This window comes from Carassius gibelio, chromosome B6 (assembly GCF_023724105.1).
Source record: "Carassius gibelio isolate Cgi1373 ecotype wild population from Czech Republic chromosome B6, carGib1.2-hapl.c, whole genome shotgun sequence".
In the NCBI taxonomy this organism is placed as follows: domain Eukaryota; kingdom Metazoa; phylum Chordata; class Actinopteri; order Cypriniformes; family Cyprinidae; genus Carassius; species Carassius gibelio.
Genome location: NC_068401.1, coordinates 17,667,231 through 17,681,462, shown reverse-complemented (window position 1 = coordinate 17,681,462; position 14,232 = coordinate 17,667,231). Strand labels below are relative to the sequence as shown.

Genomic DNA, 14,232 nt, shown 5'->3' with positions numbered 1-14,232 from the left:
GAATCATTCTAACCTTCTCCCCTCACCTTCCAGCGCCCCTGCACATAAGCATTCATTTCATTTGAGAGCTTCTAAAGATCACACATAAATGTCACATCCTTTTGATTTCCCAGCAAAAACTTGCCAAGTCCTTCACATAAAAATCAGTCTACACTATATGCTTTAAAGGGTTGCTCCACCCCAAATTGAACATTTTGTCATTAATCACTTACACCCATGTTGTTCCAAACCTGTAGAAGCTTAGTTCGTCTTCGGAACACAATTTAAGATATTTTGGATGAAAACCTGGAGGCTTGAGACTGTCCCATAGACTGTCAAGGTCCATAAAAGGTATGAAAAGTTGTCATCAGCCGTGCTGCGTATGCTCTTCTTTGTCATCCGCGCCACTAGGATGCACTGTTTCTATGTGTATTTAGCTTTGATTTGAAATAATACAACGCATCCTCGAGACACGGATGACACAGAAGAGCATACGCAGCACGGAGATATGGAGTGACAATGGAGACTATCTGGATATTTTAGATTGGTCGAGGGCCCTGCATTTCACCTGGTTGTTCATTGACAGCAATATTGCCCAAAGTTTACCAGCAACATTGCCCAAAAAATATAATAAAATAAAACTTAATTAGCCTAAGATTAACCGCATGTTTTTGTCTGAAAATTGTCTACTTTTATAGAACAGGTTTGCAAAGAAAAACAAATAAAAACCTGAAATAAATTTTAAAACTTTAGTTTTACTATCTGCAAATGTTTAATTTTAATAGAATTAAAATAATTATTTTTAATTATTAAATACAAATGAGTTAAAATTTTAGAATGAATCATGCTGTTTAATACTCATTCAGTCAAACAGATACTTGCCAGTCAGACGTAAACTAGGGGATTAGAATGGAGGATAGAAAGATAGACAGACAGATAGACAGATAGACAGATATATATATATATATATATATATATATATATATATATATATATATATATATATATAGATAGATAGATAGATAGATAGATAGATAGATAGATAGATAGATTAAAAGAAGTTTAAATATAAATTCTGGAGTATCTGTTATAAACATCTTCCCCATAAAATGCTGATTTTGCATATGTTTTTGCATTTGTCAAATTACTAATATAAACATAAAGATGAGGGAGGCTGACTCTTACTTAAATAATCTGTGTCGATAGTTAAGACAGCCCTTTTAGGCTTCTGCTATGTTGTTATTCTGGCTTTTAATGTTACAAAACGAATTAAACGATGCAAGAGGGTTTTTCATCAGTGATGTTCAATATAGAAATGCCTCATTGCCCTTCATAAAAAAATCTTCAGCAACATACCTTTCTCTTTATTCCTGTGTTTACTTCAACTGCAAAACTGGCAAACATTATTTGAAGCAAATCACACCCCTCCAGAGAGGATCGGCATGATATTTCTCTCTGCTGTAGAATCTAATTAAATTTGCAGCTGTCTTTTAATCAAAACGAGGCTAATTTGCATATGGGTATAACAGCCCCACATTTCTTTGTAAAAAAAAAAGAAAAAAAGACTTGGCATCATGCCAGGAAACAGTCAGAGAACAGGGACTCAGTGTGAGCATACTGCATGTATATATGTGTTCATATGAGTATTAATTTGAAGAGGGTGGGGGAGTAGAGGTAAAATGTGACAGGCGGATGAGGTAGAATGGAAATTACGCAAGCAGACTAATTGATGCCGGCAATTTAGATAGACTAACAAACAATGCGGGCATTTGCTAAATTGGCTCAAGGGTATTGCGAACAGAGCAATACAGGAGGGTGTCTCAACAAAAACCTCAAAATCACAGATTTGTGTCAGGTTAATTACTAAAATTAGCAAGTATAGAGAAACACACACATTTAATATTTCAAAGTAGTTGATATATAGCAGTTCATTATCAGCAATTACTTTTGTTTTCTTTGTCTGAACAGATGTGCTAGCATTGCGGCGATTAGCTGATCTTTAGAAGGATGACAGGCTTTTGTTTTGGAGCTTGTTGACTTTCATAGATGAGGATCAGAGGGAAATGAGAGAGGATGACGACTTCCTATGGAGAGGGTAAGGACTTGAGTTAGATTACTGTCTGCCACCAATGTGTATACTCACACATGCATGCACACAAAAAATGATTAGCAAGCTAGCTACCTAGCTATCTAATTGGAGACTTATACTTTTGCAAAATAAAGCCATTTTAAAGCAAGTTTTACATTTTAGAATTAAAAATAAAAGACATAGAACACTGTTAAAGGCATGCATTAGTTTGTGTATTGAGGATGAATTCAAAATCTCACTTCTATAGGAATCATTTATATGTTAACCAGGGGTATCAAAACAGAGGTTGTGAAGCAATTTGCAAGAACACTGAGGAATAAGATAACATTTATTGACTGTAAATAAGCCTTCACAAAGGTGCGCTAATAGGTCCTTTATAAATCTAAACTTCATTTTTTCTATTGAGTAGCTGAGCTTGATCATTTACCCATAACACTTCTGAAAGAAGTATGGCCTGCACCCATATTTTAATTAAAGCCAGATTATAAGCTGTGTTGTCTACCTACTTTACTACCTGCTATATTTGAATGCTCTTCATCTAGACACCAGTATCTGCTGCATTGGTATCTAACTTGCCTGATATACCTTACCTGATATGTTGTCTTCATTCAAACCTGCAGTAAATAAACACTGTCTTGAGTTCAGACTCACAGTCTTGTCTGAGTTCTCTGTAACAAAATTAAAGGAATATTTCTCTACATTTAGATTTAGATTTTAATGCTCAATATTCTATACTCAAGAACTATATGTATAGAGACATAGATACAATATAAATATCAAATATGCAATCTCAAAAATATTGCCAGCTACTATTGAAATAACCTTTTAATGACTTATTTTCTACTTTCTTGCAACTTACTGAATATACACATCCCCAAGGATACAAATTACTTCATTTACTATCAATTTCTCTCTCTCTGCTGGAGGCTCCTGGTGAAATGACATTTTGATTATTTCCATAGCTGGATAAATAAAGTGCTGGAAAAATGTTTCCCTTTTTCATTAGGCTTCAGTACAGAATATGGTCTGTTTCATTTCTTTATTTTAAAGATTATATAGTATTTTTATATTGAGTTTAGCATAATTTCCTCATGATCATTACATCAGAGACTTTACAAGGAACATATTGCCTTCCGATTCATAAACTTGCATCAACATGTGATGTTATGCAGAACAAATCACAAGCCCAGCAGTCTCTTAATGTAGCTATAATTTAGCTATAATGTGTAATGTATTTTCTCCTACAACCCGAAGTGCCGGAACCAGTTTTTTTTTTGTTAAGACTAGGAAATAATCAGATACAAAATTAGATGACAATAAAAAATAGCAATCTTTATTTTTTCCAAATCTACAATAAGATAAACCTTACCTTATACTACAACAAAATACAATGGGTGTACAATATTCATACAATAATCTGTTTTAATAATATTGCTGTCCATTCAGGGCATGAGATTGCTCAATATGGGTTGAATAGAACATTATAAGTCTATGAGATTAGGATTTGGTTTCTATTTATTATGGCTGCAAAATAACATCACTGACACCAATAATTTTCTGACAGCCAGGATTGAGACAACCATGTCATTTTTTTTTTTCCTCAATTGTTATGCAAATTATTAGGCAGCACTTGGTAGGACCTGAGACTAAAATTAAAACTGTCAATTGTCAACCCAATTTTGAAGCAGTATGCCTAATGTTTTGGTTAAACAAATAACAACTATACTGTACATAAGAAAAATAAGTGGCAGGTTGTCTGCGAATAGGCTAAGATATAAATGGCGTCCACATGGTCACAACTTTTTCTTTAAATAGAAAAATGGTTAGCATACATCTGATATATTAAAAATGGCTAGCATATATTATTAATCTTCTCCCATATTGTTCCAATATTAGCCCAGAAAATATTATTGATAAAATAAAAAATTGGACACTTTAGTCACATTTAAAAATGTATAAGCTGTCAAATCCCAAAAAAAAAAAAATAAAAAAATAAAAAAAAAAAAACACTAAATTGCAATGACAAAAATTCACATTTCTTACTTATTTTTGTAATTAATTTTAACTATCAGATCTCAAGGTCAGATTTAGTGAATGTACATAATCTGCTCCCCTCTTGTTAATATATATATATATATATATATATATATATATATATATATATATATATATATATATATATATATATATATATATATATATATATATATATATATATATATATATATATATATATATATGCGTCCACATGGTCCACATATATATTAGTTCATCACAATAACATGCTCCATTACACATCTTCTAAGTTTTCTATCACTTTATTTGAGAAAAAAAAAAAAAAAAAACTTTTCAATCTGTTATGCTTGAGATGCTATGTATTTTTATATTTTGCTACTGTAAAGACATCCATGCACTCTTAAGTGTGACTTCAGTGTCCAAAAACGTTTGGGGGCGTCAACTGCATGATTATCCACTGACAACATGAAATACATCTATCAACAAATCATGGACACATGTATATGATACAATATAGATAGAGAACAGAATGGCTCAGGACTTGCTTTACTAAATACTGTGACAGTTGCAAAAAAAACAAACAAACAAACAAACAAAAAAAGTTAAGTATAGGTGCTTTGGGTCACTGTGGTGCTATTCTGGAAATTTAAACATTTGACGTACAAAGGCCACACTATAACATTTGGGTGACATGATGCTGCATATAAATACAGAACCCTTTACAAATAAAAAACAAAATGAACATTTAATGTCAAGGCCTTTACAATTAAAAAGCACAACAATAATTACTATGACAAAATAAATGAGCAATGCTTAAAAAAATGCAAACATGGCATGGCAACAAGTACATGAAAATTTTAGATTGTTAAAGATACAGCCCAGGGCAAAGTCACTACTAAACAGGGCGATACTAAAACTGCATTATGGTTATACTCAACTAAAATGTTCCTCTGACAATGCTTTAATCAGGATCAAAACTCTTGCCTATAAGTGTGTGACTACACAGTCAGAAGTCCTGCAATAAACTAAGGATCCTTTTCCACTTTACTTCGTTTCATTATATTTTTAAATAGTGAAATACATGATTTATTTGTATTCTTTTATGCTTTAGAGCTCTTCATTTTTATGCCCAGTATAGCCATAAAGCATGATTTTATTTAAACTGCAATTTAACCACTAATTTGTAATGATTAAGTGAGAGAGCTTTAAGCATATGCTGTGTTTAACTTCTGACAGATGACATTTTTCAGAGCTCTAAGCTGTTAACATAAATGACAACTTAAAACTAAAACAAAAACAGTAACACATCTTTAATGAAATTCATTACAGAACATCACATTTTACTCCACACTTAAAGATTCATTTTCCACAGATCGGAAATATTTTTTGGTGTTAAAAAAACAATAGTCCACACACAGCCAGTCAGAATGAACCGAGGAAGAGACTATTGAGAATTGAGGGATTGAAAAAAAAAAAAAAAAGATAGATGGAGGGACAGATTGATGGATGGGTGGATGGTCTACATCTCATGGGAGAGGACTTCATGCTCAGGTACGCCATTCGCGTTGATGGCTTGCTGCCCGTTTGGATGCGTGTTATTCTCATTGAGTCTGCGTACGCGGTACATCTCGTAATGGATGCTGCTTGTGATATCTTTGATGTTCTGCATATGAGTTCTAAAAAAAAAAAAAAAAGATAAACAGAAAACACTTACATTAAAATATAATTATTAACAAATGAACTGTAGTTTTTTTTTTTTTTTTTTTTAAACAAACACTCTATATAATATAAACACTGAATCGTTGAATACCTGATGAGCAGGTCCCGCAAGTAGGCAAACTCACAGTGTGCGGTGTTCTCAACTGCGAAAAAAAAAAAAAAAAAAAGATGATGATGTGGTTTTAGAGAGTAGTTTTGTCATAAAAAATATTGTATAAACAGTCTGTCAATGTCTTTTTCTATATTTGCTATTGTGCTTGAGGTGTAGTAGCATATTATTGCCTCTAGATGGCAGTACTGTATCAGAAAACACAGATGTTTCTTAAAGTAACATCACATTTAAAATAGGCCACTGTGAGAGTGAGAAACTGCATTAATAAAAGGAAATGAAATCTAATTTGGATTTGTTCCATTTGAGTGTGGTAAATTGACACAGCCAAACGAGTCAAACTATTTTTTAATTTTATTTTGTTGAGTAGTGGCAGTTAAGCACTAATACGTAAGGGTAAAAATTAGTACTTCTTTAAGTAATCTGCCAACCATCTTCACAGATTAATGTTGTTAGGTTGGTTCTTCCTATAACCAAAAACTTCTACCACCCTCCTGTCCACGCAAGGTTGAGTTTTCTTTCATTTTGGCCACAGACTTTCTATGAGGAGGAGTAGTTTGCATGGTACATTGATTCATTCCTTATGCTCTCTATTCCTGTTGAGTGAATCAGGAATAAGAATTTGATTTGCTCTTGGCAACAAGAATAGGAACCAGGTCCCATACTATAGACAGAAACACCAGAGAGATATGTGAATTTTTGTATTAGGGCTTTAAGTTTAGCAATTACCTTAATTATACAGCAATTACATTTAATATATTTAGCTCAAGACAAACAAATGTCAAGGTTGAATCTGCTTTAAAATAAACACTTTTCAAATTTGAAAAGAAGTGATATTTCCTAAACTGCATTCATTACATATTTCATTTTCTAATCCTCTAAAATAATTATCAAATTTTAAATATCGAAGAACAGAATGAAATACTTGTTTCTATTTTTTTCATTTTTAACAACATGAAAAGCATAACTGCATTAAACACGTTAACTCCATGATGTACTGTAGAGTCCATCACGTTATGTTGCTCTTTTAAAAGTTTAGTTTATCTGTTTAAATACAGTAAAACAACCAAAGCGATGTAGGATGATGTGGACACAAGTAAATACAATTCCTTACACACAACTAAATAATTTTAAATGAAGACAAAAAAAAACTGCCAGAAAGGATGTGCAGATGTGATTTTGGGCAAGCAAAAGTAAGACTGATAGAAAGTTGCTGTGAGAGAGTCTGAATGTTTGTGTGTGCACTACCTTCTACTGTCCCCCATCTTGTTTTCCTGCCCAGAAGTCTTTTTCCGTTGACCTGATATTCCTGATCACTTCCCACCACAGCAAATGGGATCATCTCCTAAAACAGAGATCACACGAAAACCTTCAATATGCAAAAGCAACACTTGGAATTGCAATATACAGTAAGGCAGAAAGAGAAGAAACAAAAGCTCACTTTATGTACTTAAGTCATGAACAATCTATTTTTAATGAATATCATAGTATCAGTATAGATAGATAGATAGATAGATAGATAGATAGATAGATAGATAGATAGATAGATAGATAGATAGATAGATAGATAGATAGATAGATAGATAGATAGATAGATAGATAGATAGATAGATAGAGAGTGACATGGACGTACCCTGATCTTCTCATTTATGATTCTGTCCTCTGCATCCTCATCAAACTCTTTTTGAGGATAGATGTCAATTTCATTGGCTCGCAAGTCCTCTCGTATCTGCACAGACACACACACCAGAAGGTATCCATGAAACAGTATATAGTTCCTGATTCATATTTGGAGAATATGCATGAGGGTGCATACACAGAACATTAGGTCTTTAAAAAAAACTTTACTAAACTACTTTCTTTTATCAAACACAGAATAAAAATGAAAGAATGTACTGGTTGCCCTTTTCCATGCAATTAATGGAAAAGCATCATAAAAATTGTCCATTCAACTCTATATATTTCAAATCATCAGAAGCTACACAGTAACTTTGTGTTATGTACAGACAAATTAATTAGTCCTATTTGTAAATCAACCATTTAGAACTTTCCATAAATGAATGTGAATAGTAATTTGTTTGATTTTAGTCATTTTGCAACATGCAACTCAACAAACTGTCAATTTCATCATATGCAAATTAGCAGCCATTACTTTCTTTAATATTTTTCCTTTTCTGTTCCACGGCAAAGAGTTAGTCATACGGTTGGAACTAGAAGGATGACAAAATTTATTTCATTTTTGGGTGAACTTTTCCTTTAATGGCACATTCTGTACCGTAAGGGTCATCAAGCTTTTCAGATGTCAGATTGAATAATCACAACCCACATGACTTCAGACCTCTGGCAGTGAACATTTCAACTGGACATTGGGAGCATAATGAAAAAAAAAAAAAATACAGTGAGAGAGCTTTTAGCCAGCGGGACGCTTTAATGAATGACGACGAATCAAAACTACACCCTTCACTGAATCCACTCTGAGTCATGTTTGTTTTCATTCGCTGCTTCCATGTGGGGGATGCCATTAAACATTAAAGCAAATAAACCAGACAAATTCAGCAACTCCACACCAATGTTCACAAGGTTGAAAATAGTGTCACCCTACTCTCCTGTCATGTCACAGACATGGAGGAAAAGGATCTAAGGATTGTGCGCTGACCACACAGCCAAACATAACAGTTATGTACAACCCCAAAAAGCTTCTAGAGCCTAGGGTTTGTTCTGTTTGGAAGGTGAAGCAAATGTTAGGAGGAAACAGTAGCTTGGACACACACTGAGATTCCTCTGGAAGCTTTTATACAAACAAAATCAATAGACGTTTTGCGAGGTGAAGTACGAGAAGGATAAAGTTGCCTTCACCCACTACAAGACAAGAGCAACTGAATAAAAACATGAAGTAATAATAAACCATGCAGCTGAATCACTTCAATCACTCTTCAATTAAAATTAATGTAAAAAGATCTTGATACGTGCCGTCCTTCTGATCTCTTCTTACACTTGAACAGTCTGTTAAGGCTGTACATTAAAGGGATACGTCATCGTTTCACATGTTTGTGCTGCGTTTTAATTGCAAACCTCCATGTACCAACTCCAGCTGCCCACTGCTGGATCTATCCTGTGAACTGCCTCTACCAGTCTGTGAAGTTCTGCCAAGTTACAACTTAAGTTGAGGTCAAATAAAACTCAGAGTGCTTCACCGGCCCGTGAACCCCCAAAAAATATACCATAAAATTACTGAACCAGATCCAAGACGTTCCCTACATAATTAAGAATGTCCAAGCAGGATATTTTCCTATATTGATTCTACAAATTATAGGTGGTTATAGAAATCACTTTCAAAAGTAATGAACACAGCTCACACAGAAGTCACTTTCAAGCCAAGCAGTTTTCGGTTGGGCAACACAGCGAATCCGCATGACCAACTTCTGTTTTAACTTCAGTCTAGTCTTTCACAGAAGTTTAAGAAATACCATGAGAAAAGCACATAAAGGAACAGTTCTGCCCCAATTCACACCATTAGGAAGGCAGTTCCCACAGATATTTACACAAAGAGATTTCCACAGACATTGTGCGACGGCAGTTTATATTGAGGTTAAATACTTGAAAAAATAAATCATTGTTCAACTGGTGTAGCCTCTGGATGAGTGAGGCAAACTATATTCAAATTAATGGAAAACATACCAGATGCTCTCAAATAAATTCTTTTTGTTATGCTATTATGACCTTGGGTGACTGATACAGACAAGATGAAAAATAAGTTTACAAGGTGAAGTATCAACAGTATCAGCATCTTATAAAAGCTCTCATTGTATGGTTAAAAGAGATTTATTATCTACAAGCTGAGAGATGAATTGCTTACCTTCTGTTTGAAGAAATCTCTCTCTTCCAGGGTGAGTGTGTCTGCCTTGGCGATAACAGGAACGATGTTCACCACTTTACTTAGGTGTCTCATAAACTCAATGTCAATTGGCCTCAAACTAAAACAGAGAAGACAGCAATGCAGTCAAACCCAAAGTAGCAAAGTGTTAAATAGAATTAAAACACAGTGTAAAAGTTGCTTCAAACTTAAGTATCACATCCTAATATTGTAGATGCAGTACAATTAATCAAGGGCATCAGGGCATCAGACGACTAAACAATATGAAGAATTTATTAAAGAAAGTAAAATGGTTAAAAATAGAACAAATATACATGTAATTATTTATTCACCCTAATATAATTCTTATTTTCTTATGTGGATCTCAAAAGTAGTATATATATATAATGTAATTATATAATGATATATATAATAAAATGTTGTGTTTTGTAGCAGAAAGAAAATCATAGTTTGGAACAACATGGGCAGAGGAAATAGGTTAAAACTAAATGCACTGTACATTTTTGGGTGAACTATGCCCTTAAGGAAATGTTGAACTTTCTTTTGTGCTTGTGACTTTGCATTACTTATATTAAAAAACACATCCAGCCGACATGTTTATTTAAGTCAGCTTTGTGGAGTGTTTATTTGGAGTGTGTACAGCATCCACAACCACAAGTCACAAACAAGCAGCACTGACATCTTTAATGGCCAGATATCTGGTTCACTCAACTTCACATGACACACTGCATTTTGCCTTTTTTAACAAACTAGAATGAACATGCACAGAGCCTCTTAGTCCCCAGGACAAAAGGATGTCACAATCTGAGCTTACAAAACTATCACATGGTGAGGACTGCAGAGCTACAGGGCTTTAAATATTCCGCTGAGTCCTAGAACACGCAAAATATACATGTGTATGCACAAAAAGCCCTGTGAGGAATTATGTGCCTCTATGATTACATGCCTATTTGAATATATAACCATTACCTGCACAGTGACAAAGTATAGTGCATTAGTAAGTCCACAAAACGGAAACACATTTGTGGTTTTGTATATGCTTAAGCGCATACATAGATAAATGTGTCTAGGGTGCAAAATTTGAAGCTGATTATTAGAAGCTGTATCTGTGTGGCATACAGAGGTGAATAAACTCACATTCTTGAATTGAAATTGAAATAGTATAAATTACACATAAGATAAATTTTATATAGGCTATATATATATATAAAACTTGTTCATCAGATTTTTTTTTTTTTTTTTTAAATAAGCATTTTTATCAGGCTCCTACGTGTTGGTTCAGTAATTTAAGTTTCACTAAAAAGTGCGAGTCTGTTAATAAATCCCTTATTGTCAAAAATTCCCAATGTTATTTCATAGGAGCCTCATAAAAATGTTCATTTAAAAGAGGACTTAGAGGTTTTTGCATCTTAGGTCTTCACACAGTATGATACATTTATTTGATAAATTTCATAAAGTTGTAAACATTTTATAAGATTTCATAAGATTTTATTTATTTTGCTTTTTATTTTAATTTTAATCAAAGATTTCATTTTTCAGTTTGATTTTCAATTATCATTAAAGAACATGCAATGAAACAATGCATATGGGCTATTTACAGAAATATTTGTTGGTATTATTTGCAAAGCTTTGGTATGTCAGAATAAAGTTAATTTTATTTTAATTTTTAATACATTTAATAAATTAACTTCTATGTATAGATCATTGTGAACACAGTATTACCCATAATAAATACATCTGTTTACAAATTTTGTTTAATCAACAAAATAAGTTGAAGTGAAATCATCTTCCTGAAATTCCAATTCATATTTCTATTTTAATGCCCAATAGGCTGTAGACTTATGGTCCTTTTCCTTGTGTAATTTAAGTCAGTTTACTTACTCATGTGTATTTGAAAGGAAACTTTATACATCATCAGATGCACATGACTTGCACAAGTCCTGGCATGGGAAAAGCCAATGTGATATTTTAATTATCTACCCCCATCTGTGGGTCTCATAATTCTTTCATAGAGGAAGGAGTCACCATTTGTGGTGGACACTTCTTGTTTTACTTCCTGTTTCCCACAAAACCAAATGGAGATTGCTAGCCACCAGAGTGCGACATCCACTAATGAGATTATAAAAGTTTCCACAAGGTCTCAAAGGATCTGTGTGAAACGTTCAGGAAAGAACCTCATGGTAAATTTGCAGCCAGTGCTGGCATCTGAACTAAAGGGGTTATAGTTAATTTCTACTTTTCTGAAAACATGATGACTTGAAAGTAAAGAGCCAAATGCTGACAGTGGTATTGTGGTCTTGAAACTTAAATAAAAACGATTTTACATGTTAGACCATACTACTACTGATATATTAAGAATTCATTTTTGTAAATCATAGAACTTCCTCACTGTGGAATTATGGCACAGCAACCAAATGAAAAAATGCACAGTTATATGAACATTTATATCCTGCAAATGAACAAATGGCTGATGACTGGCTGATGGCACCACATGAAAAAACAATTAAAAGTTTTGAGTTCCGCTAGTGGCTAACCATCCCCAGTGGCTCCACCTATATTTCCCAGTATGCATTTCCCTATACTCTTGAATGGGCGAATAGGCCTGTTTCCAAGACAAAATGTCAAACACAGGAACTACAGTCTGTGTGTACTCACATTATGTGACAAGACAAGCAGCTGTTCAGATATCTTACAAGCATGCAGCAGCTGTGAAAAAGTGTCTAATAACAGTGTGCACACACACCAACACACACTTGTGGAAGGAAATACTCTCTTTAAAAACGTAACCCTGCCCCCCAACCTTCTTCTACCCTGTGCAGACACTACACACATACAAATATATACCTAGAACCAAACCGACTCAAAGGACCACACAATGTAATTTCTCTTGGTCCCATCACTCACACACAAACACTGGTTTGCATGAATCCCATTTATGCAAGTAAGTGAGAAAACTATAGCAGACAAATGTTGAGGAATAAAGGTTCAACCGTAACATTATGGATCAACAAAAAAAACTTTTTGTACGCAAAGAAAACAAAAATAACAACTGTATTCAACATTTAGTTTCCTCTGTCTCTCCGCATCACCATAGCACAATTTTGGAGAATATCCGCTAGACACAAACTGCGTATGCTATTGTGTATCATCCGCACTGCATGGATGTTCTGTATCCTTGTGTTTTGGCTGACACAAAACAGCATAGACCGTTTGTGTCCAGGGAATTTTCTCCAAAATGGTGCTACATTGATAATTAGAGACAGAGGAGACAAATTATTGAATAAATGTCATTATTTTTGTGTTTTTTGCATACAAAAAGTATTCTTGTCACTTCATAATGTTACGGTTGAGCCAGATGGACTATTTTGATGATGTCTTTAATACTTTTCTAGACCTTAACAGTGTAATTTACTTTGCAGTCAATGGGACAATCACAGCCTCCCAGTTTTCATCCAAAATATCTTAAATTGTGTTCCAAAGACGAACAAAGCTTTCACGGGCTTGGAATGACATGGGGTAAGTGATTAATGACAAAATTTTAATTTTGGTGTGGAGTGACCCTTTAAGATGTACTTTGTTTACAAGAGGTGTGTTTATGCTTGATAATAATTAGGACTGGTAATTTATCGCATTAATTAGATTAATTATGGAGAAAAATAACGCGTTAAAATTGTTTACACATTTGATGCACTTGCCCCGTGCCAGACCTATGTAGATCATCTGCCATTTCATACAGTCGATTGATGACTAATATGAGGCAGGGCAACAACTTACTGCGTGATAGAGCCAAGAAAATATCCCTAAAATTCAAGATATGGGGCAAAATGCCCGTTTGAGATTGTGTCTCATATTTACATCCCATAGTTAAGAAATATCACACGAGCTGTAGGCTAAGTGCAATATCACACTAGTGCAAATGTGATGCTCATCTTATACAACAGTTCATTAAGAAGTTAATATTGTGTTATCTCAGACACAATGTTGTCCGTTTTGCTCAATTTTGCCAACCAGAAGATAAAGACAAAGCAGAACTGTTCATCGCCGAGCAACCCTTAGCGGCATTTCATTTCATAATCCATGTTTTTGAATGAATATGGTGAACCATTTGGTGCGTTGAGCCACTGCCATATGCGTTGGCTTTGAAGTGGTGCTGCACAGACCGATCGTTGTGTGACATCAAAGTACCACAAGAGCAATTCTTAAGCATAAGGAGTCGTCTGTTCTCTAATCTCTTGAGGTACTTTGATGTCACACACCGATCGGCCTGATAGTGATGACCTGCTTCAAGTCAAACAATCCTAATGATTCAGTGAACCATTCAATCGAATCAAATTAATGAATAAATGACTCGATGACTTAATCATTAGGATATTTACCACCACTTATTGGCTTTTAGTTTATCATTTGGAGTATCATTTCATTAAATAAATAATTTCATATTTTCAT

At 34.0% G+C, this 14,232-nt stretch overlaps 1 protein-coding gene across 3 annotated transcripts in view; it reads right to left on the bottom strand.

The window, feature by feature from the left end:
• Positions 1–4,367: 4,367 nt before the first annotated feature.
• Positions 4,368–14,232, bottom strand: part of septin9b (septin 9b) — a 50,948-nt gene continuing 41,083 nt past the window's right edge. For all 3 annotated transcript variants that reach the window (XM_052558351.1, XM_052558352.1, XM_052558353.1), the window contains 5 exons: positions 9,769–9,886; positions 7,546–7,641; positions 7,161–7,257; positions 5,895–5,946; positions 4,368–5,760 (listed from right to left, as the gene is read on the bottom strand). In XM_052558351.1, coding sequence (XP_052414311.1) covers positions 5,604–5,760; positions 5,895–5,946; positions 7,161–7,257; positions 7,546–7,641; positions 9,769–9,886 — 520 coding nt within the window. In that variant the 3' untranslated portion in view covers positions 4,368–5,603. The remainder of the gene's footprint in view (positions 5,761–5,894; positions 5,947–7,160; positions 7,258–7,545; positions 7,642–9,768; positions 9,887–14,232) is intronic.